The sequence below is a fragment of the Vipera ursinii genome, assembly GCF_947247035.1.
Source record: "Vipera ursinii genome assembly, chromosome: 3".
Lineage (NCBI taxonomy): Eukaryota > Metazoa > Chordata > Lepidosauria > Squamata > Viperidae > Vipera > Vipera ursinii.
In genome coordinates, this window is record NC_139516.1 from 145,997,665 (window position 1) to 146,018,872 (window position 21,208).

The 21,208-nt window shown below is 38.3% G+C and overlaps 2 protein-coding genes across 2 annotated transcripts in view; one reads left to right on the forward strand and one right to left on the reverse strand.

Annotated features, from left to right (window-relative positions):
- The window catches only part of SYCP2L (synaptonemal complex protein 2 like), a gene marked incomplete at both ends in the record, with an annotated part of 35,882 nt that extends 33,536 nt beyond the window's left edge, over positions 1 to 2,346 (forward strand). The window contains 4 exons of the mRNA XM_083360306.1: positions 881 to 980; positions 1,066 to 1,136; positions 1,914 to 1,980; positions 2,290 to 2,346. Of these exons, the coding sequence (XP_083216432.1) occupies positions 881 to 980; positions 1,066 to 1,136; positions 1,914 to 1,980; positions 2,290 to 2,346 (295 nt within the window). The remainder of the gene's footprint in view (positions 1 to 880; positions 981 to 1,065; positions 1,137 to 1,913; positions 1,981 to 2,289) is intronic.
- A 4,293-nt stretch (positions 2,347 to 6,639) lies between these two features.
- ELOVL2 (ELOVL fatty acid elongase 2) lies at positions 6,640 to 20,654 on the reverse strand (the record flags this gene model as incomplete). The annotated part of the gene is made up of 7 exons (XM_083360392.1): positions 20,597 to 20,654; positions 17,803 to 17,990; positions 12,953 to 13,030; positions 9,746 to 9,917; positions 9,086 to 9,210; positions 8,276 to 8,410; positions 6,640 to 6,765 (listed from the first exon to the last, which is right to left on the reverse strand). The coding sequence occupies exons 1-7, from the start codon at positions 20,610 to 20,612 to the stop codon at positions 6,640 to 6,642; spliced, it is 840 nt and encodes a 279-aa protein (XP_083216518.1). The 5' UTR covers positions 20,613 to 20,654.
- Between the last annotated feature and the right edge of the window lie 554 nt (positions 20,655 to 21,208).

A 21,208-nucleotide genomic window follows, 5' to 3' on the forward strand; every position in this document is an offset into this window, starting at 1 on the left:
TATAAGCACAGTGATCACTTTTCCTGGTAGACATTCCTGGAGACCGGACTGCTTATGCATTTGGCAAAATAACTCATTGTTCATAAGATGAAGCTTTGATGCTGCTCTGTTCATGTAGGAAAAACGCTTGTTTTGTTTGGCTAAGGAGTATTTAAAGCATGGTCAAAACAGGATAATGTATACTCTGCTTGATTTTCGTATTTCAGCCCATGACTATTCTTCCTTTATGTGTCTTACATTGGAAGTGCTTCCATAAACAATTAATTAAACCAATTACCATGGTATGTTAGACATTGGTTAGGCTTATTTGTGTCTTGCTGTTGCTTTGTGTGAATTGAGCATCAAGGTAGAATGCGTACAACAATGCTTTTATATTGTAGGCTGTAAAGAAGTATAATAATATAATAAATAAAAGCAATAGCTGGGGGAAACCTGTGCACAGTGGTTAGTTTTAACAAGGCTTCCACAATAAAAAGCTTTGAAGGAAACCAAATCTACCAAAAATATGATTCGCAAACAACTTACAGGTAGTCCTCGACTTACGACCACAATTGAGCCCAAAGTTTTTGTTGCTAAGTGAGACATTTGTTAAGCGAATTTTGCTCCATTTTACAACCTTTCCTGCCACAGTTGTTAAAGTGAATCACTGCAGTTCTTAGTGACACAATTATTAAGTGAACCTGGCTTCCGTTGACGTTGCTTGTCAGACGTTCGCAAAAAGTGATCATATGGCCCTGGGACACTGCAACCGTCATAAATATGAGTCAGTTGCACAGAAACTGATGAAATGGATAATGGCGTTTATATTTTGCCCTAGTATATAGCAATACCAAGATTCATTTTGCTAACGGAATACGTATCTTCGATATATCCACTACAGACTGCATGAATTGGAAATCTTCCACAAGAGTGTTCTTAAAGAACTTGCCAACCTTGAGAAGAAAACGGAGTTCCTCTCAAGCCTTGAAAAGGATACCATGGTATGTGTGATTATTCTCTCTCCATTGTTGGTTAACTGATTTTAGTTGTTTGTCATCTGACTCACATTAAGAAAATTTGTTACAGGAATTTTGGACAAAACAATCCAATAAACTGAACTGTAAGCTGAATGCATTTTGCATTCATCAGATACAGAGGTATTTTATTTTTTTCCTGTCTGTCCAAAAAGCACCATTAATGTTTCCTTTGCACATCTTTTCTCTTGGATGTGGGTTCAAACATCTCTACCTCACCGTTGTTAGAATGCTTTATACTATAAATTAAAAGTGACAAACATCAAGGAATGGATGGTACTTTCTTCTCCAGTGCTATTTGCAGTTTTCCAGAGCAGTTTGAGTAAGGCGGTGGTTCTTTTTTTAGGTATATAGCAATAGCACTTAGACTGTTTTACAGTGCTTTACAGCTCTCTCTGAATAGTTTACAATGTCAGCCTATTTCCCCCAACAATCCTGATCCTCATTTTACTGACCTCGGAAGGATAGAAAGCTGAGTCAACCTTGAGCTGGTCAGGATCGAACTCCTGGCTGTGGGCAGAGTTAGCCCGCAATACTTGCATTCCAAATACTGCGCCACCCACTGCGCCAATAGATCGTTCACATGCACAGTATGATTTTCCAGTTATGCACAATCCATCATGTTGTACCCTGAACAGCAAATCCTATTTTGGGCAGAGACCTCCAATTATATTACCTCTGATATTTTACCTGACACATTCAGTTTTTTTATATAAGAGGTGAAAGACCCTATCATATATTGCACAAGTAACAATGAAATTTAGATTGCAGTCTTTTGTTTTAGGGAAAGCAGTCATAGTCCAGGTCTGTTGTACGAGTGAAGTGGGAACTAGATATATAAACTTCAGGTTTTTTCCACTTTGCACATCTCAGTTGCTTCTGCTTTGCCTTTAATTGCAGGATACAGTCCATGGATACACTGCTGGAAGACGTAAGGGGACTGGATGAAATAATTCACAATGAAAATGTGCGTATAATTCAGTATACATTTCAACAGTGAAATTTGAGATACATAAGGATTAACAGATTTCAGCTGAGTATGAAGATACACTTTTGCTAAACATTTCATGTAGAGATTAAGTATCTGGTCTCTAGTTACCTACATGAGCAATGTTCTCCAGTTTGACACCCACCAGATAGACATATTGTGGCTTTTTCTATATGATGGGTTGGTATAAAAACTGATAAAAATTGTATTTTAACTCGTGGTTAGTTTCAGTTTCTGTTGAAAAATGTCAGCATAAATGATGAAACGGTTTTCTTCCTTTTCCCACAGGATGGAAAAGCCACTGACCACATGGAAGAGCAGAGCAAAAGTGGGGCTGTTGTCTAATTTAAGTTTATCTTAACTGTAAGCTTAAGCAACACTCATCAAATATATCAAGTCACTTGAAAATACACTACATGAATATATTCAGTAGTAATTGTCTCATTATTCAGCGCAATCATAACATTTTCAGTCATTTCTTGGCCACAAGGGGGTAATACTGATTAGTTTTTTGTGGAAGAAAACCCTTCAAATTCTGTTTTGAACCACAGCAATCAGCTACATTAGAATATATATATATATATATATATATATATATATATATATATATATATATATATATATATAACACAAGATAAGACATCCTACTATTAAATACAGTACATTGAGTTGTTTAAGTTTATTTTTTCAGCTATATATATATATATATGTCTTATTTCAACCTGTTGTAGTATTGCAAACAAAATTAAATACTGATGCCTGTTTCTAACTAGAAACAATTGCTTGACTATTTTTCCCCCATTTTTATGGTGGAGATTGTCGCCAACTTTCACAGATGAAAAACTAGGTACTGTAAACCTCAACGTACAATTGGTCACTTAGCAACAGCCGTTTTCCCCCCCGCCATGCTGCTTATGATGCACTTCTTAAGTTCTGATGGCCGCATTTTGTGCACTCAGGAACTGGACCACATTTATGGCTATTTGTAGCACCCCGGGGTCAAGTGAAGTTTTTAATGTTTTTTCCAGAAACCAGTGGTTTTTTCCAGTTTCCGGGAAAAAATGAGCCAAAGCAAATAATGGACTTGCTTAACTAGTACAGTGTTTGCTTTACAACTGCTGCATTCTCTTAATGACCACTGCAGAACAAAGTAAAATCGGGTCGGTAACTTGATGTCCTGTTTTACAACCATCATGACTTATCATAATTATGAGGGCCAATCAGGGTCATAAGCCAAGGACTATCTATATACAATATCTGGGGTGAAACAGTCTGGATGACTACTAGACTACTACTGCTACCAGACAAATGACAAGTTTACTATATCTTGTTTTGGCATCCTTTTAGGAATTGTGAAAGACCCACTACACCCCGTTTTGAGTACCTTAGAAAAGAATCTTCTAAATCAGGGGTCTCCAACCTGTGGGCCATGGCCTGGTACTGGGCTGTGACCTACTGGCCACTGGGCTGCATGACAAGTTAGCCAGTGCACACGCACACCCTTACGGTGGCGCCGTGGCTGTGAAAATAGGATGCAACTCTGAAGGGCGCAAAAACAGGCCCCGCCACGAGTGCGAAAATGGGATGCCATTGTGCCATGGGGCGCAAAAACAGGATGCCGCCACACAGGGCGCAAAAACGGGCACTACGCAGTGCGGAAACAGCGCTGTTCTGTGCAAGAACAGGGTGGGGCTACAAGTATCACGCAAGCACTAGCCCCGCCCACGTACATCACCCACATGCTCACGACCCTACGCATGCGCATGTAAAATGCTTCCCCCTCTGTTTCCCTCCGGTCCGCCAACTGAGAAAGGTTGGTGACCTCTGTTCTAAATCATTCCTCCATGAGCTTTAAACATAACTGCATTTCACTTTATAAGAGTGTGAATCCTTTCTGTGTCCACTTGCTCACCATAATCCATGGAAAAACAACTTGCCAAATGTTTTGCAAATCTTGAAAATCAATGTGGTATCCCTGTAGTAGGTTGGTGAGCCAAACAGCAAAGAAAGAAACTAATGATAAAATTGTATCTAAAGAAAACTCACAGTGGGTACAAAGATTATTTTCTACATCTGCTTGAAAGGGAAAGGCTGTTAAAATAAAATACGATATAGGTTTTTATAGGGTTGAAGAAAGTAACTGAAAGTTAACAATGAACGATTTGCCAGCTAATGTGTTTGAAGCTATTTCAGTGCCAGACGGACAAAAAGAGAAGACTTTAAAATATGTTGCTGTAAAACATCATTTATTTTCAATGGTCCATGTTTACAAGAAAATCATTTTAAAAGCCGTAATCTTGGTTGTGTTCAAAATAGCAGCATTTTGATTGGTTTTTCTGCATTCAGTGAATACCTGAATGTAGCTTATTCAAACGGTTTTAAATGTTAACAGGATAACATTTTTTTCAGCCCTTTAAAAGCTTGATTAAGCTTAATCATTAAGGCAATGTTAGGGGCTTTTTTTTTTGAAACCATCAAGGTGAGTGAGACAATCCTTGTATAATTTACTATCTCTAATATTCACTGACCTGTGGAAAGGTTTCTAAGAGAATCCCTTCAGTGATGCATGAATATTGTTCATTATGGGTCCTCCCCATTACAGAGGTTTTCTGACTTACTTCGATTAAACCAGACATGTCAAACACAAGGCCCGGGGGCTGGATCCGGCCCGTGAAGTGGTTTCATGCGGCCCACGAAGCCATCCTGGAAACAGTGAGGGAACGGCCCCCACTGCCTTGGCCCTGGCCCAGAGACCCTCCTTCTGCCAGAGACCCTCAGATCTGTCCCACTCCTGCCCAGGCTCCCATAGGCACCCTTGATGTGAACGATGTAGAGCTGGCCATGCCCACACAGTAGGCCATACGCACTTTAGCCACGCCTGCCCAGGCCACACCCACCCAGCCCCCTGAGGGCAACCACAATGCTGATGCGGCCCTCAGTGAAATTGAGTTTGACACCCCTGGATTAAACTCTCTTCCTCAGTTGTTACCCTCAGTAAACCTTTCAGTTCTCAGCACTCCCAATCAGTCAGATCAGAACTTCGCAACTTTAAGACTTGTGGACTTCAGCTTTTTTTACTTCCTGAAGTCCACAAGCCTTAAAGTTGCCAACTTTGGAGACTCTTCGTCTAATGCAGCTGATGGAATGAAGTTTTTCTAGGGTTTTTAGTGTTGACTTTCAGTAGAGAGTTATGGGAAATTAAACTTCTTTTAGGAATTATAATACAGAAATCCTCAATTATACTATTGAACCTTTCAGAGAAATACTTAAGCTGAATTGGTGAAAAAATGTTTTCAGTGAATATCTACTCTGTTTTCGTGTCTTCCTCCCTCTGCTATAGGAATGATAATAACGTACTCTTCCAAATTGGTTATGAAGTCAGACACTAAAAATATAGAAATGGTGTGCAAAATAAAATGTAAAATGATCAGTCAAATACCAACTGTCCCCTATCATCATTTTACTTTTAGAATTGATCATGTCTCTTGTCTTGAGTATGTGGAATTACTAGCTGTGCAAAGGCTTTTGTCCACCTGTTACCTACAGTATTTCTATAACAATAGAAAAGGTATCAAACTGGATAAATGGATTTAGCTCTATCTAGGGTGATTTGGGTAGCCCTATCTTCAGTATTTGAATTCTAAGGATATATAGCTTTTCACATCTCATGTGAATAGAATTGTACTTGGTACCCAAAATGCCAAGTTTGCATACATGGGCAAACTTGCTTTTAGGAAGGCTGAGTTATCTTGTTGCGTTGCTAGTCTCAATTATAATGTTAATGTTAACGTACACTCAACCAGTCATTTGATTTGCTGAATCGGATTTAGTTGTCTGTAGTGTGGCATAATGAGAATAGATAGTGTCTCTATTGAATTTCAAAGCAACTATGGACATTTGGGAACAAAACCAAAATTGTTGGACTTCAACCTCCAAAGTTAATAACTTTCTGGCCATTGTGTGATTGTCAAGGTGTTTAAGGTATATAGCTATGGATATAATTATTTAAGGAGAGGTTTATGGAGCTTTTCCTGTTCAGTTTTAAAACAGTGCATTTTGAAAAGATGGCATACAGACACACTAATGTTCCGATGGTTTCACTGTAGCTAAATGTGAATTTGTAATTAATCCCATTGCACTATATATTCCATCCTGTTTCTAGAATGGGTGATAAGAGCAATCTGTAGCACCATCAAGGTAACAACCAAGATTTTGAGCACACAAGATTTTTCCCCCTATTATAAATCAAGTAAAACTAAGAGAACACAAAAAAGGAGTGAGCTGTATCACTGAACAAATAATACACATTGTTTTCTCATAGACTGCAGTGTGCTGCTAGCTTAACTTTTTAGATTCCATTCAAGAATATCCAAATCTTTGTTATTAAAGGGAAAGTTCTCAAGGCATATTCTCTATATTAAGAATTACAGAATGCCACTTGCCTTCAGCCCAATAAAAGAGGTAAGTGCCTTCACCATTTACAAGTCTATTAAAAAGAAGTCAGTTAAATGGGGAGTAGAAGAATCAGTTACCACCGAGTTTAAAATTGTACTAAAGTCATTTATAATAGCTTTGCTTTGTTTTAGAAAAGTGTTGTGAGAGGTATTTGTATTCTACAATGTAATAGTAAAAATACGGTTATTGTACTTTTTTCTTTAGAGCACCATTAATTTCCTTTAGGTAGTCTTTATGGAACCCATTCTTAATTTCTGTCACCAGAAATTTCTCTTTCACATTAGCTTTTGAAGATGCTTTCCGATATGTCTGAAAAGAAAAGTTAAAGTGGTGATTATACGTGGATATAAAGAAGCATGCAAATATGATTTGTCTAATGTTTAAACAGCATGCAGCCTCATATCAATGCAATACTTTCGTAGTAGGTAATGCCCACGTTTTAATATTTTCATATCTTGCTATTGCAAGTTAATTTGTAGAACTATCCCTTCTGACTTTGTGGAACAGTTAAAACAGGCAGCTAAAATTGCACCTTTGCTTTGCCCCTTCCTTCTTACACACACCCCACCCCATCCTGGACGTAGATCCAACAATCTTCTGTTTGTGGGTAGCAGAATTTTGCAGAAAAGTTCTTTCAGCTCATCTTTTGCCCATTATGCAATCATACTTATCCTGATAATTGCATTATTTCTTGTTATAAGACAACATAATGAAAAGAAGGGTGACAGTATATTTTTCCTACCTTTCTTTCCCACTTTAAAAAAAACTCACAGGCACTAGATTTGCAAAACTGAGATATGAGGGGCCTAGCTCTTATAACAGCACTGAGTAAACCATTTCCGAAAGACAACAGTTTCTCAGATAACGAAACAACATAGCTTTGGGTACCAAGAGAATGCAATATAAACGTAACAGAAGAAGCAAGATGTGAACCAACTAGAAACAACATACAGGTTGTGCTTTAGATTGTAAGCCGCCCTGAGTCTTCGGAGAAGGGCGGGATATAAATGGGATTAAAAAAAAAGCAATACAGAAGGACTTTCAAATTTCCACAAGGGTTTCTATGGGAAGATTTAAGTTAGCCCAACATAGCATATGAGGAGCAGAAGCTGGATAAAGTTCACATGAGGAATAACTTGCCCCTATTTGTATAGCCTCTACCTAAAAAGGAGAGGCTATATAACCATCTATCAGGTATACTTCACTTTGAATTCACACAGTGAGCAGGAGGTTGTATCCAATGGCCTAAATTAACTTACTATTGATTTGCAGTTAGAACTAGACTGATTATCCCTCTATCCATCAATCCTTAGCAAGTAAGGCTGTGCAGTGCTTTGAAGTAAAGGACAAAAAGGCACTTCAGAGCATGCAGGAATATGCATGTAGTAACTGTTTAAGCAAAGGTGCTTAGGGCCCCATTCCCAACTGCAAAAGGTGATCCTGGAAAAACATGGCTGTGAGTTGCAGCCAAGTGTTCTTGCAAACTGAGATGTGTTTTTTGGTTTTCTGAACTGAAGTGCAGCAACGTTATGCCAGATATATCTTTGTAGGTTTTAAAATATTTATTTTCTTTGTCCCCCTTATTAGTAGCTATAGAAATCTGATCTGGTTATTAATTTGCCTTCACCTTTCATGGGGGAAAGAAGCGTGTCAAGAGAGAGCAACAAAGTCTCTCACCAATCTAGGTTGGACAATCAATCAGAAGCAACTTATTACTTAAACCCCAAAAGCAGAGGTGCTTGTGTTTCAAGCTTCAACTTTCATTCCTCAACAACAGACCTGTGCATGCACCTCTCCATTTTCTTGCTGCTTGGCTTACCTTGACATAAAAGTTAATGAACAGAACCACCAATGTGGCCATATAGGAGAACTGGAAGATGAGGCATCCAAAAGGAAAACCACAAGGTTTGACAACTGCACTGAGCGTATGTGTAATGGTGAGCAAAAACTGAATCTGTTAAAAGAAGAGAAAAGCATCACACCAGTTGCAGAATGAATTTGTCGGATTCAAATCAATCCTCATAATATGATCATTATATATGGTCTATTCTGCTAAGGCAGTGATCTATAGCCCTCCATAGTTGCTTGGGAAGGGACCTTGTTCAAGATTCTGGCATTTGGGGAGAAGGCTAGAGCAGAATAAGGGAAAACTGGAATACATCTCCATTTACCAACAAGTGCTATGATGCACATTTATCTTCTAATTTAACATAACTGCTCAAATATCAGCCACTTCGTGTTTCTTGATTTACAGCTGCTCTGCTCATCAAACCTATTTTCTTTCTGTGATACTTCAGGGGATAGTGTGGTCTTTCAGATCCATCATTTCTGATCATGAAGATTAAAGCAAATGGGAGCAAAGCTCAACATATAAAGGTCCTATTTTGCCCATCACTGCATTACAGAAATAGTTGGATTCAAATGTGCATAACGTTAACTTCCATGTGTAATAAAAAGCTTGCCGTGGAAGTTTCGTAAAGCTGAATAATATACCACCCAAACTGATTTTATCCTCAGTTCTATCTTCATTTCAAAGCGGTTTGTCCCTATAATTCCATCTTGCTTCAACATGTAGGATTTTTACTCTTTAAACTGTGATTACTAAGATCAAATAAGAACATAATTGTACCAGTTGTGCTTGAGTGAGGTATTTCTTCCACCAAAGGTATTTACGCATGGATGGAACGACAGACAACCCATAGTAGGAGTACATGAGGATGTGGATAAAGCTATTCAAAGTGGGTCCAAAGAAACCTGTGTAAACATAATTAAATAGGTTGTCATATATTCATTATAAAATAGTTTCTGTGAAGCAGCATTATATTTAAGTAACAATCTATGACACTTAACATATTGCAGTTTTCTTAGTATTGAATGCAACTTGATTTTTATGGCACAAATGGTTTATCTAAATATGGTTAAGTTTTTTTTTCTGCCCTTACTATATTCTGGCTGCAAAATCTGGATGGCAAAATATTTTCTGCCATTTACTGATCATTTGGAGTACGCCAATGCTATTGTGAACTACAGGTATTTCCTTACATCTACAGCAATGATTCTTTGCAGTGTAACCTGCTGCAGCCTTCCCACATTCACCTATTTACCTATCGCTGAATGTTTATTCAGATTCAGAGCCATCTTTTGCTCATGTTTACTAAAGGTATTGTTACATCCACCCGCTATTTTTTTTAAAAAAAATGATGCAGATTGGCAATCAGACAAATTCTACGGGAAAGTTAACCAAGTATGTTGTTTTGCAGTATCTTAATTGACATCTCTAAATACTCACTTTGTCCACAAGGTATCCAGTTCATGACGCACCACCAGATGTTAAACATGGTGGCATGATGATAAACATGAAGGAAAGTTATTTGATTATTTTTCTTTCGCAAAACAAAGAAAAGAGTGTCAGCAAATTCAATGACTTTGGAAAAGTAATACCACCACAACACCCGGGCCACCTGCAAGAAAGAATCTGAAAAATTAATAATGTCATCTTAAAGCAAATATTCAGTTGATTTAAAGAAACCATAGAACAAAATACTAACTCATTTTGAAGATATTCTACAGTAGCTAAAAATGAAGATTAATGTTGCTGAGAGCATATTTGTATTTTAATTATGAAGAAGGTACACAATGGTTTTTAGCCTCAGTTTCTAGGAGTTATACATCCTGATAATAACCATATATGTCCTTGGAATTAAACTCAAGTTGATTTTATTGGGAATTCGGTGCCTTAGAAATGACTCCACTTAAAATGCCATGCAGCTTTTCCAAGCCATTGTTGTTTTAAAACACTCTTTTCTATGTATTTCCTCACACAGACTTTTAAGTTACGCTTCAGCTGGAAAATTAAGCTCTACAGAGGAAAGTACCTTTACTAATCTACTATTTACAGCAAATAAAAAAACTATCTACCTGTCAATGCCAGTTACTGATGTTCAAACTGGCATCGGAATCTAAAACTTTCTTTTAACAGAAGGGTATAACTGACTTCAGAATCAATGAATGTGGAATTTATTCCAGTCTAGGTAAAACTAAGGGACGCGGTTGCTCAGTAGGTTAGGACGCTGAGCTTGTCGATCAGAAGATTGGCAGTTTGGCGGGTCGAATCCCGAGTGCCGCGTAACAGAGTGAGCGCCTGTTACTCGTCCCAGCTTCTGCCAACCTAGCAGTTCGAAAGCATGTAAAAAATGCAAATAGAAAAATAGGGACTGCTACGGTGGGAAGGTAACAGCGTTCCATGCGCCTTTGGCGTCTAGTCATGCCGGCCACATGACCACGGAGACGTCCTCGGACAAGCACTGGCTCTTCGGCTTTGAAACGGAGATGAGCACCGGCCCCTAGAGTTGGAAACGACTAGCACGCATGTGTGGGGGAACATTTACCTTTACCTTTTAGGTAAATCTACAATTGGGCAGTGTACAGTCTAAAAGATCCAGAGAAAAGAGTCAATACAAGAAATTTTGATGGCAATGGGGGGGGGTATAGCAGCTGTTCCATTTAGTAAGTGCAGTAGGGTTAACCACTAATAAAGCTGAGAAAGACAAAAATGCAGGTAGTCTTGACTTATGGCCACAATTGAGCCCAAAATTTCTCTTGCTAAGTGAGACGTGTTAAGTGAGTTTTGCCCTATGTTATGACCTTTCTTGCCACAATTGTTAAGCAAATCAACGCTAAGCTTGTTAAGTCAGTAACACGGCTGTTAAGTGAATCTGGCTTCCCAATTGTCTTTGCTTGTCAGAAGGTTGCCTAAAGTGATCACATGGCCCCCAGGACACCATAACCGTCATAAATATGAGTCAGTTGCCGAGCCTCTGAATTTTGACCGTGTGACCATGGGGATGTTGGAACGGTCACAAGTGTGAAAAACTGTCATACGTCACTTTTTTTTGTTGTTACTTTGAATGGTCACTAAACATTCAGTACAGTACAGGTCTACCTGTACTGAATCCTCAAACACAGGGGTCCCCAGCCCCCAGTCCGTGGACCAGTACCGGGCTGTGGCACACCAGCATCTGGTCCACGCAAACAAACAAAGCCCCATCTGCGAAATGCAGGCAGCACACAAAACCACGCCCCCTCCAGTCCACGGAAAAAACCTCTCTCCACATAACCGGTCCCTGATAAGGTTGGAGGCCTCTGCTCAAATACAAAACCAAAACTGAAGCTGAATGGTAAGGAAATGACAAAGGTGCCATTTGGTTCCAGTCAAGTTATTTGATTTGCATTTTACCAGGGTTCAACTAATAAAAGCACCCCCTCAAGCATGTATGCTAATTACGTAACCTTTTGGGTCTTCCAGAATGTGTGGAAAGCCTCTGCACTGACTTCCTACTCAGGCACCTAAATGGATGTAGGAGAAGGAAGGTGCTGGACTACGGTGTCAAAGGCATAATCACTCATTCTCACCCTAGGTACAGGCAGTCCTCGACTTATGACCACAATCGAGCCTCAAATTTATGTTGCTAAGTGAGACAGTTAAGTGAATTTTGCCCCATTTTACGAGCTTTCTTGCCACAGTTGTTAATCGAATCACTGGAGTTGTTAACTTAGTAACACAGTTGTTAAGTGAATCTGGCTTCCCCATTGACTGCTTGTCAGAAGTTCATAAAAGGTGATGACATGATCCTGGGACATGGCAACCGTCATAAGTATGGACCAGTTGCCAAGCATCCAAATTTTGACCACATGACCATGGGGATGTTGTGACAGTTCTAAGTGTGAAAAATGGTCGTAAGTCACATTTTTCAGTGACGCTGTAACTTTGAAGGGTCACTAAATGAACTGTTGTAAGTCGAGGACTATCTGTACAGTGCTTCTTCACCCAGGCGAAGAAGGACATGGTGTTGTCCAAACATGTCTGTCACAACGGAGCATAGTAAACCCTTCTCTATTATTTTTAGGAAAATAATTTTGATGATGATTTTGCCAATAAAAAGCAAACAGCTGTACAAGAATTTTAGGAAAATGAATCTTGTGCATAAAAAGTAAGAAATAATAACAAAAATATAGCAAACAAAAATTCCAGTCACTGAAATTGAAGTACACAGAAGAGTGTTTTCCCAGGCTTTTGGACCAAGGGATTAGGTGAGTTCTACTGCTGATGCGATTTTTTTTTAATGATTGGGATTATTGATTTGATCTTGGGCATCTACTGTTTTAATCCATGTTATGTCACCCAGAGTCATTGCTGTAAAATGGGCAGTCATATAAATCAAGCATAGACAATGCAATCGCATATCTGTCCAAAGTAAGCTCAAAGAAATTCAATGAGACAATAGCTGCTAAGTCTCTCTCAGTCTGTACAAAACATTACATATAAAGTATTACAGGAGAAAATTTCAATGTAACACTCTCCAAATGCATTAAGGGTCTTTGTAAGAAATGTTAGGGTTTTCAGATCCCACACCTATGCAGATTGCATTGTTGGAATCAAATGCCTTAAACCATGCATGAACACATCAGTGTTCCCTGTTTATTAAATTTCTTTTACCCTGAGGTCAGCTTCTCCTGCGCTGGTCAAGTTCTGACATTGTAAGTTATAATTTCCTTCCCATGTAGCAAGAATTAGCTGAAAGAGAAAACATATTTATTATTTTGAATGGGAAACAACGTTTTTAACAGTTTTTATATTTTAAATATTTTTGTTCGTACGGTTTCTTTTTATTATTATTATTTGTGTTTTTAATTTTGTAAGCCTCTCAGAGTCACATATGTGAGATGGGTGCCTATATAAATAGAACAAACAAACACCTAAATAAAATCTTATATTAATTATGGCATGCACTTGGGATTTAAGTAAAAGAGATTTTCAGTTTTAAATATATTAATAAAATAAATCTTCATCCAAGTAGTTTCTTTTAGAGTTCTTGATTTCCCAAAGTCAGCTACACTCAATTCTCTGGTAATATTCCTTTGCATTTTTATGCAGATGACTGGAACTGTTCACCCAAATTTCCAAAACTTACAATTAAACTGAATTACCATAATACAGTGATCTTTGTCAAGAAATTTAATAAAAATTTGCAGCAAAACTGAAATAGTTTAAATTTACCTTAAACTTTGACAATTCAACTCCATTGTTATTTTGAATGTGAGGAAATAACGAAGCAGTGTTTTTCTAGCAAGCATTTGTTAATTATGTAAGACATATCATCTCCTATGACGGGACCCCAACCTGTGGGCCGCAGCCCGGTACTGGTCTGTGGTCTGCTGGAATGGCTGGCGAGTGTGCGCACGTGTGCACACACCCTCCCCACTCACACTAGTGCCACCATGGGGTGCTAGCGGCCCTGTTTATGTATGCGTGGGGGCGCGAGCGATGCCGCCACCAGCATCACACGGGCACTAGTGGCTGGTTTGTGCATGTGTGCAGGCATCAGCACCACCACCAGTGCTGCTTTGGGTATGCATGGCCCACTTGCGCATGCACGTGGGTGTTAGTGCTGCTGTGTGCACATGCCCATTTTGCGCATTTCCCTGCTCCTCCCCTTCCCTCCGGAAACCCAACCTGGAAAGGTTGGAGAGCTCTGTCCTATGAGGTGCCTAACCGTTGAAAGTATCATTGCTTATATGTGGTTGTTTGCCAGAGTTTGGATTAGATTTTTGTTAACAAAGGGATAAGGAAAGGAGTAAAAGGTTTTGGAGTTTTTAAGATACTATTTAGACCAGTTTTCTCTTTTTTAATTATTAATTTTTGAAGTAATTTTATGTATTTATGTATCTATTTATTTATATACCCTACTCACAGTGATTCCAGGTGGCTTACAAAAGTAAAATAATACAAAATACAAAAAAAAAATGCCTCTGGTGACAATAATCAGACAATTGCCTGATGGACTCCATATCTCCCTGATGTCCCAGGCTCGTTGGCAGAAATGTATTTTCAGGAATTTTCAAAAGACCATCAAAGTGGCGGGGTGTGCGTGTGGGGGGGATGTCAATCTTGTTTCTATAGGGATGATGTACTTCAGGGAGCGATCCACTATGGAGAAGTGGAGGGGACCTATAACATTCCTTGCCTCCCTGCTCTGATGGGTCAAGCAGATATGATTGGGAAACGCCAGTCCTTACTAATAGTTTGATGTATTTATATTTTTTATTTTGTTAACTAGTTAAACATGAAAATATTAATGAAGTAAGCATTAATATAAAAATCTGGAAATCACAAAACAGCAAACATTTAATAGCAAATGGCAGGCACATATAAAAAGATCAAATGCAATCTCACATAGAGGTATAAATCTGCTATGCTAGTGATCTGATGAAATGGCTCATTATTTGACAGTGCCCCTTGCTTTCTGAAATGAACCTGTTTGGTCTCAGAGGAATGCAAAGGAAGCAAATGGAAAGAGCAACATGATTTTTGCCTCCTGAGAGATATTTTTGCAGGAACCTAATGGAGTGCATATTTCTTAGTCATAAGAACAGCCTGGGTATCATTTGTCATCATGCTTACAAGTGGCACAAAGTTATGAAGGCAGACAAGAAACCTGAGAGTTTTTGTTTTGTGGATTCAGCTGGAAGGTTTAACTAAAAAGCTGATAAAGCTAAAACCCTAGAACCAAGTTTGCAAGGAACTTTCTCGCATGTTCCTTATATTCCTCTCTTTCTTTCACTGCTAGAATTAATTCTGTGGTTGTAAACAACAACTTCCATTTAACGTGTCCTTTGGAAGGATGTCAGAGACATAAATCAAGAATTCTTTCTTTCTAAATTATCTTTTTGCAATTATTTTGTATGAGTCAGCAATCTGTTTGCTACAAAATTTAGTCAAAAAGCAATTGTTTATTGCTTACTTATTGCCGTAACACATATTGCTTGCTTATTGCCATAACATATATTGCAACCATTAAAGAGAGTAGGCCAGTTACCATGAATAAAGATCAAATAAATATAGTCCACTTTGACTTATGAAGGAAGTGGCAAAAGATATAAGCACCTCGATGAGTCACTCAGATTTTTCCCCCCTAATATTCATTAGTGGTTAAGACAGAGACCTTCCTGTGTAAATTCTGCTCGTTGGTAGGTGCCTGGAGTTGCTATGATGCAGTGCTGCTTGAAGCAAATGATCCACAAATGATGCAAACTAAGGTCCTAGTTTCAAAATAGTCTGCATTTCAAAATATACTGCTCAAAAAAGTAAACGGAACACAAGATAAGACATCCTACTATTAAATACAGTACATTGTGTTGTTTAAGTGTTCCCTTTATTTTTTTTGAGCAGTATACATCTGGACTGGAATCTAAAACTCCAAACTTACTTATCATACTTATCATTTTATCCGTTTCTGTATTGCATGAATGTAAATAATATGAAACTTTTTTCTTTGTGGTGGTATTGTGATGAGGTAGGATAAGTCAAGTGTTTAAACCAAATCCAAGTTTAATTAATGCTGAAAGGAGATGTTTTGCTTCTTTTTAGATAGATTCAGAAGGAGAAAATCAGTGCAGAATCTAAAAAGCAAATCTAGGGCAGGAGAGGAGCTCCTGTATCACTGCTTTGTTCAAGGAGCAATCCAGATTTCCTGCTTTGCCGAAGCTCTGCTTTCTATGTAGGTTGCCTATTTTTAGATGCTTTTCAAATCCATGGTTTTACATGGGCTGCTGAGATATAAGGCAGGCAGTACTTAAAGACAACAGCGCCTCTATCCCAGAAAAATAAATTATTAGAATATAGTGTATGATATGAACTAAGCTGAATAATCAAAATGTGGTGAGTGTCATCCATAATGAGAGAACATCATTGCACCGAATGATGTCTGAAACTATGGTCTTTGCGATACTACTAGGCATTGTTGTGGTTTTTTAATAAATCAGCTATTAACATGTCTGTTTTCCAGGAATATCCCTGGAATATTCAAAATTCTGACATTTAAGCGTTCAACGGAAGACTAAAGAAAGGCATTTGCCTGCACTTTAGCTAGCAAAAGACTGTCCCTTCATACTCTGGCAGCAACAGTTACTGTTTAATTGGCTAGCGCAGGGGTAGGCAACCTCGGCTCTTTTATGGCTCATGGACTTCAACTCCCAGAATTCCTGAGTCAGCTGACTCAGGAATTCTGGGAGTTGAAGTCCATGAGTCATAAAAGAGCCGAGGTTGCCTACCCCTGGGCTAGGGGTTGACATCCAGATTTAGTTAAATAGGAACAGCTATATCCAACTATGTGTTATTGCATCAAATCAGAGATTGTAGAAAGATTATTTTTAAACAGAATTTCATTAGAAAAACAGCAGTGTGTTGGGAAAAGAGAAGTACCGGTATGAAATTTGAAGCACCCAAATGACCAAGAATAGAATCTATCTATTTTGATAGATAATGATAGATAGATAGATAGATAGATAGATAGATAGATAGATAGATAGATAGATAGATAGATAGATAGATAGATAGATAGATGATAGATAGATAGATAGAGATAGACAGATAGAGATAGACAGTAGATGATAGCGATAGATGATAGACAGATGACAGATAAGACAATTCTTTCTCCCCCTTATAGATGGGGCATCCTTCCTCAATCTCGCATCCTCTACCAGAGGATTGGGAGTTTGCGGGTTCTGTGCAGTATCTTAGCTGTTCCTAGTACTGCACTTTTGTTGACAGAGAGCTCCTGGGACCTGTTAGGAGTTACAGCCCTGGGTGTTTCTACCACCACTGGGTTTACTCTGGCCTTTACTTTCCGCATCTTCTCCATTTCCTCCTTCAGACCCTAGTACTTCTCCAGCTTCTCAGACTCCTTCTGCCTGATGTTGCTGTCATATAGCACTGCTACATCTATCCCCACTGTTCTCTTCTGTTCTTTTCCTAATACCAAAATTTCTATTATCGTGACCTGCCGTTTGTCTGGATCTGCCCTACCGAATCTTAGCCCTCTTAATTCTCCACCACTTGTGGAATCTCCCATCTGAACTTGGGAGGGTCTAGCCCACTGTGCAGATGTTCCTGCATACAACCTACCTGGTTGTATATGCCGTCCTGCCTGCTTCTTACACCCTTCCACTATGTATTGCACTGCCTCTGTATATTTTAAACAATGGGTCCTGTCTAGTGTGGTAGACCCCTGCTTTTATGGATCTAATGCTTAGTGCCTGTTTTTATGCTGCTATGTACAGTGCCTTGGTGGTGGTGTTTTTTTTTACCCCTGTTGAGTCATAGAGATCACAGAAATTAAAAGAATAGACGTTCCTGAATGTACAGCATAGATGCATTTAAAACATCACTCAATTCCACTTTGGGGAGGCTGAAGTCAATTTGACCCAAATAAATAATTCTTACCAAATCCCAATCAATTGAATTAAAAGAACAAGAAAAGAAAGTTGTGCTCAGTTAAGAAGGCATACCTCTATTAGCATGTAAAACGATAGCACTGTGACTCCAAAATTATACACAATAAGAGGACCCCTGAGTGACAGAGCAGGCCTGTTCTTCATAAGCATGGTGCCCAGACATATCAAGAGCAGATATAGCATGGTGAGAGCAAAAGTAGGTAAGTATGAATCCAGCATAAGCCACCCTCTGACCCTGGGATCTGAAGAAATGACAATAAAATATATCCCAATAAAAAAATTAATCACCACGATCAGTTCTTGCTTATTCTTTTAATACTCAATTAAATTGTTAGGTATTATAATCATATATTAAGGTTATTGACATACATACTCATACACACATGCAAACACATGTTTTCATTTGCACCTCAAAAAAACTTAAATTTATGGGAAGCAGCTATCATATCCTAGTCATACTACAGCAACTAAGCTGTCCACCACAGCATAGAGGGTTATTTGTAAAAAAAATATTGTGCTGGGGCAAATAACAATAATTATTTGATGCACTGTAAATGATTTGTTTAAACTACAGGTAATCCTCGACTTATGACCCCAAATGAGCTCAGAATAAAGTCCTTAAGTTGTTGCTGTCATTAAGGAAGGCATCCATGCAATCCCGGCTGTCCCCACTGTGGTCATTATGTGGAGCATGGAATGCCTTAAGGAGTTGGAGGGCCCTGAGTTGCTGAATGAATGATCACAAGTAGAGGATTACCTGTATAAAGTATGGCTGCCAAATGTACAATAATAAATGAAGTAGAAAATCTGTTGAAACTGTTGAAAATTTAAACATACTTTTACAGTGTAAATTCACGGAACTAAAAAAGCTTTTATTTATAAGCAAAATAAATGTAGGTTCCTGAGATCTGTTGGAGTCACAGCCCAGAGTGCTCCTACAAATTACTAGGGCCATTCGGCCTTGCCACATCTTCCTCCTTCAGACCCCGGTACTTCTCCAGCTTCTCATACTTAGCACTTAGAATTACATACCGCTTTACAGTGCTTTACAGCCCTCGCTAAGTGGTTTACAGAGTCAGCATATTGGCCCCCAATAATCTGGGTCCTCATTTTGCTAACCTCGGAAGGATGGAAGGCTGAGTCAATCTTGAGTAAGAATCGAACTGCTGGCAGTTGGCAGAATTAGTCTGCAATACTGCATTCTAATCACTGTGCCACCGTGGCTCATACTTCCACACATGGTTCATACTTAACACACACACACACACACACACAATATATGATACATAATAGAGAAATTATAAAGTTATTAATTTCAGGCTTGATTACTTTTCTTGCCAAATTCTGCAGCATGTAAGAATTTACATGAAAATTCCTAAAACTTGTCCTAATACAGGCTGCATGGTAAAAGATTTTCCTAGTCCTTATACCTGCTGCAAAATAGTTTCTTCAATATATTTGTATGAACGTATGCACTTTGCCCTAATACTTACTTTTTAATTGACTGACAAATTCTTAAAAAATGTGCCCCAATTGTTAAGAATGAGAAATCAACCGTCCCTTCAATTCAGTCTGTTTCCACATGTGTTTCACTAGCATCTACTTAATTGCAAAGGAAATCAAGTACTCCTCCATGTGTCATTGCTGCTATGTAAGCTGAATGGGTCACCAGCTGGCCTCAATTTAAGGCACTGTTTTCCATCACATGTGGGGCAGCTCGTGGCAAAGGGCCTGGTTATCGGAAGGGCCACGTATCTCCAAATTTTCTGCCCATTTGGTAAACATGATTGGAAGAGGTGTGCTCCAGGTCCCCTCCATTAAATGTTTTCATCTTGAGGGACTGAAGAACTATGGGCTTCTCTCCCAAGACCTCTGGAACAGCATCCCCCTGTGTGCTGAGCAGAGAGAATAGTCTTGAGAGACAGAAGGAAGATGAAGTAAGGTAGGGGGAAGAGCATCCAGACTTGCAGGATTATGTTACTATGTCTTTATAATAAAAGTAATACTGACCTGCATGACATTGATCTCCTAGCCTGTTCGACGTAGGAGGGTTGACACGTGGAGATTTATATAACTCCCACTCTTCAAGTGTTCTGGAGACCTAGTTCTGCTCCCCAACGTTAAGGTTAGGGTGCTTGTGGAATCCCGTTGATTATTATTATTATTTTTTTAAATTACTTATGAGGTTGAAAGTTCATTCTCTGAGCTTGTGGGTTGGTTTCTGAACATTTCATTACCAGGCTAGGTAACATATTCAGCAGAGTTTAGGGGTAACGAAACACGAGAACCCACGGAAAACAAACCTTCACCTCGTGCTACACCTGAACTACAGATATTCGCCACTATTGCAAACATTACTTATGCAGTTTTGTCCAGGTGGTCATGATTCTTAAATTATATACTTTTAAATGTTGTAAGGCATCCAGAGATTTTTTGAGGGATCAAGCAATATAAAAATCCAACACAAAATAAAAAGTAGGGAAGAGGTAAACATTCAGATTGGATCCACAAAATCTGCTTCCTGATCTCTGTCTAAGCGAGAGGGAAGAAAGAATTCCCTTTTCCACATACTCAAGTGGATTTCTTAGCTCTCTTGAACATTCCCAAATTACAAAGGAATGAAGAAAGAATTTTGAAGTCAATGAAATCTTGTCAAATTTCACATTTTAAATTATCATAATCATATTATTTATTGCTCAGCATTGGGGAAGTAAAAGAAAGGAATAGAATTTCTAAATCTTTCCATCACTTACTGTGCTCAGTCATTCGGATCAAATTTTCAGTTGTACATTATGTCTAAATACCTGCTAAATCATTGGGCAGCCAGAAAGCTCCAGAAAATGCATACCTCTATCTCCAAACATATAATCCACAAACTCATTTACTTCTTGATCAAAAGCCTTCAGCTGTTCCTAAAAGGTAAAAGAAAACAGGAATTGTTTATATAATGAATTATATTCATTATTTGTTCATATTCATATCAAAGATGATTGATGATTGATGAAGATGATCGATGATTGATGAAGATGATCGATAGATAGATGATAATCACAGCAAAAAGGCAAATGACCAAAGTATGAGAATGCAAACAATTTAATGATCCATTTTCAATATTTATATTAAAAAAACCCATTTGTGTGTATGAAGAATATATATTAAGAAAATAATAATAATCTAAAAATAGACATCAGATTTGAAAAACATTGTCTTTAATAATGAGGTTCCTCAAAGCTCTCCACTGTTGTTTTAAGTTTTAAAACAAGGCAAATCCCAGTTTTAAGTGTCAATGATATAAAGAAATAAATATTTTGGTTTTCCTGTGTTTTAACATCTGGAAGCTAACAACAGAAACAATTTCTTATATTTATACATCTTAATGAAAATGAGCAGTAATTTGAGAACACATTTAAACAAAAACTGTTGAGCGATTTCAAGATTTCTTTTAACCTAAAAGAATAGG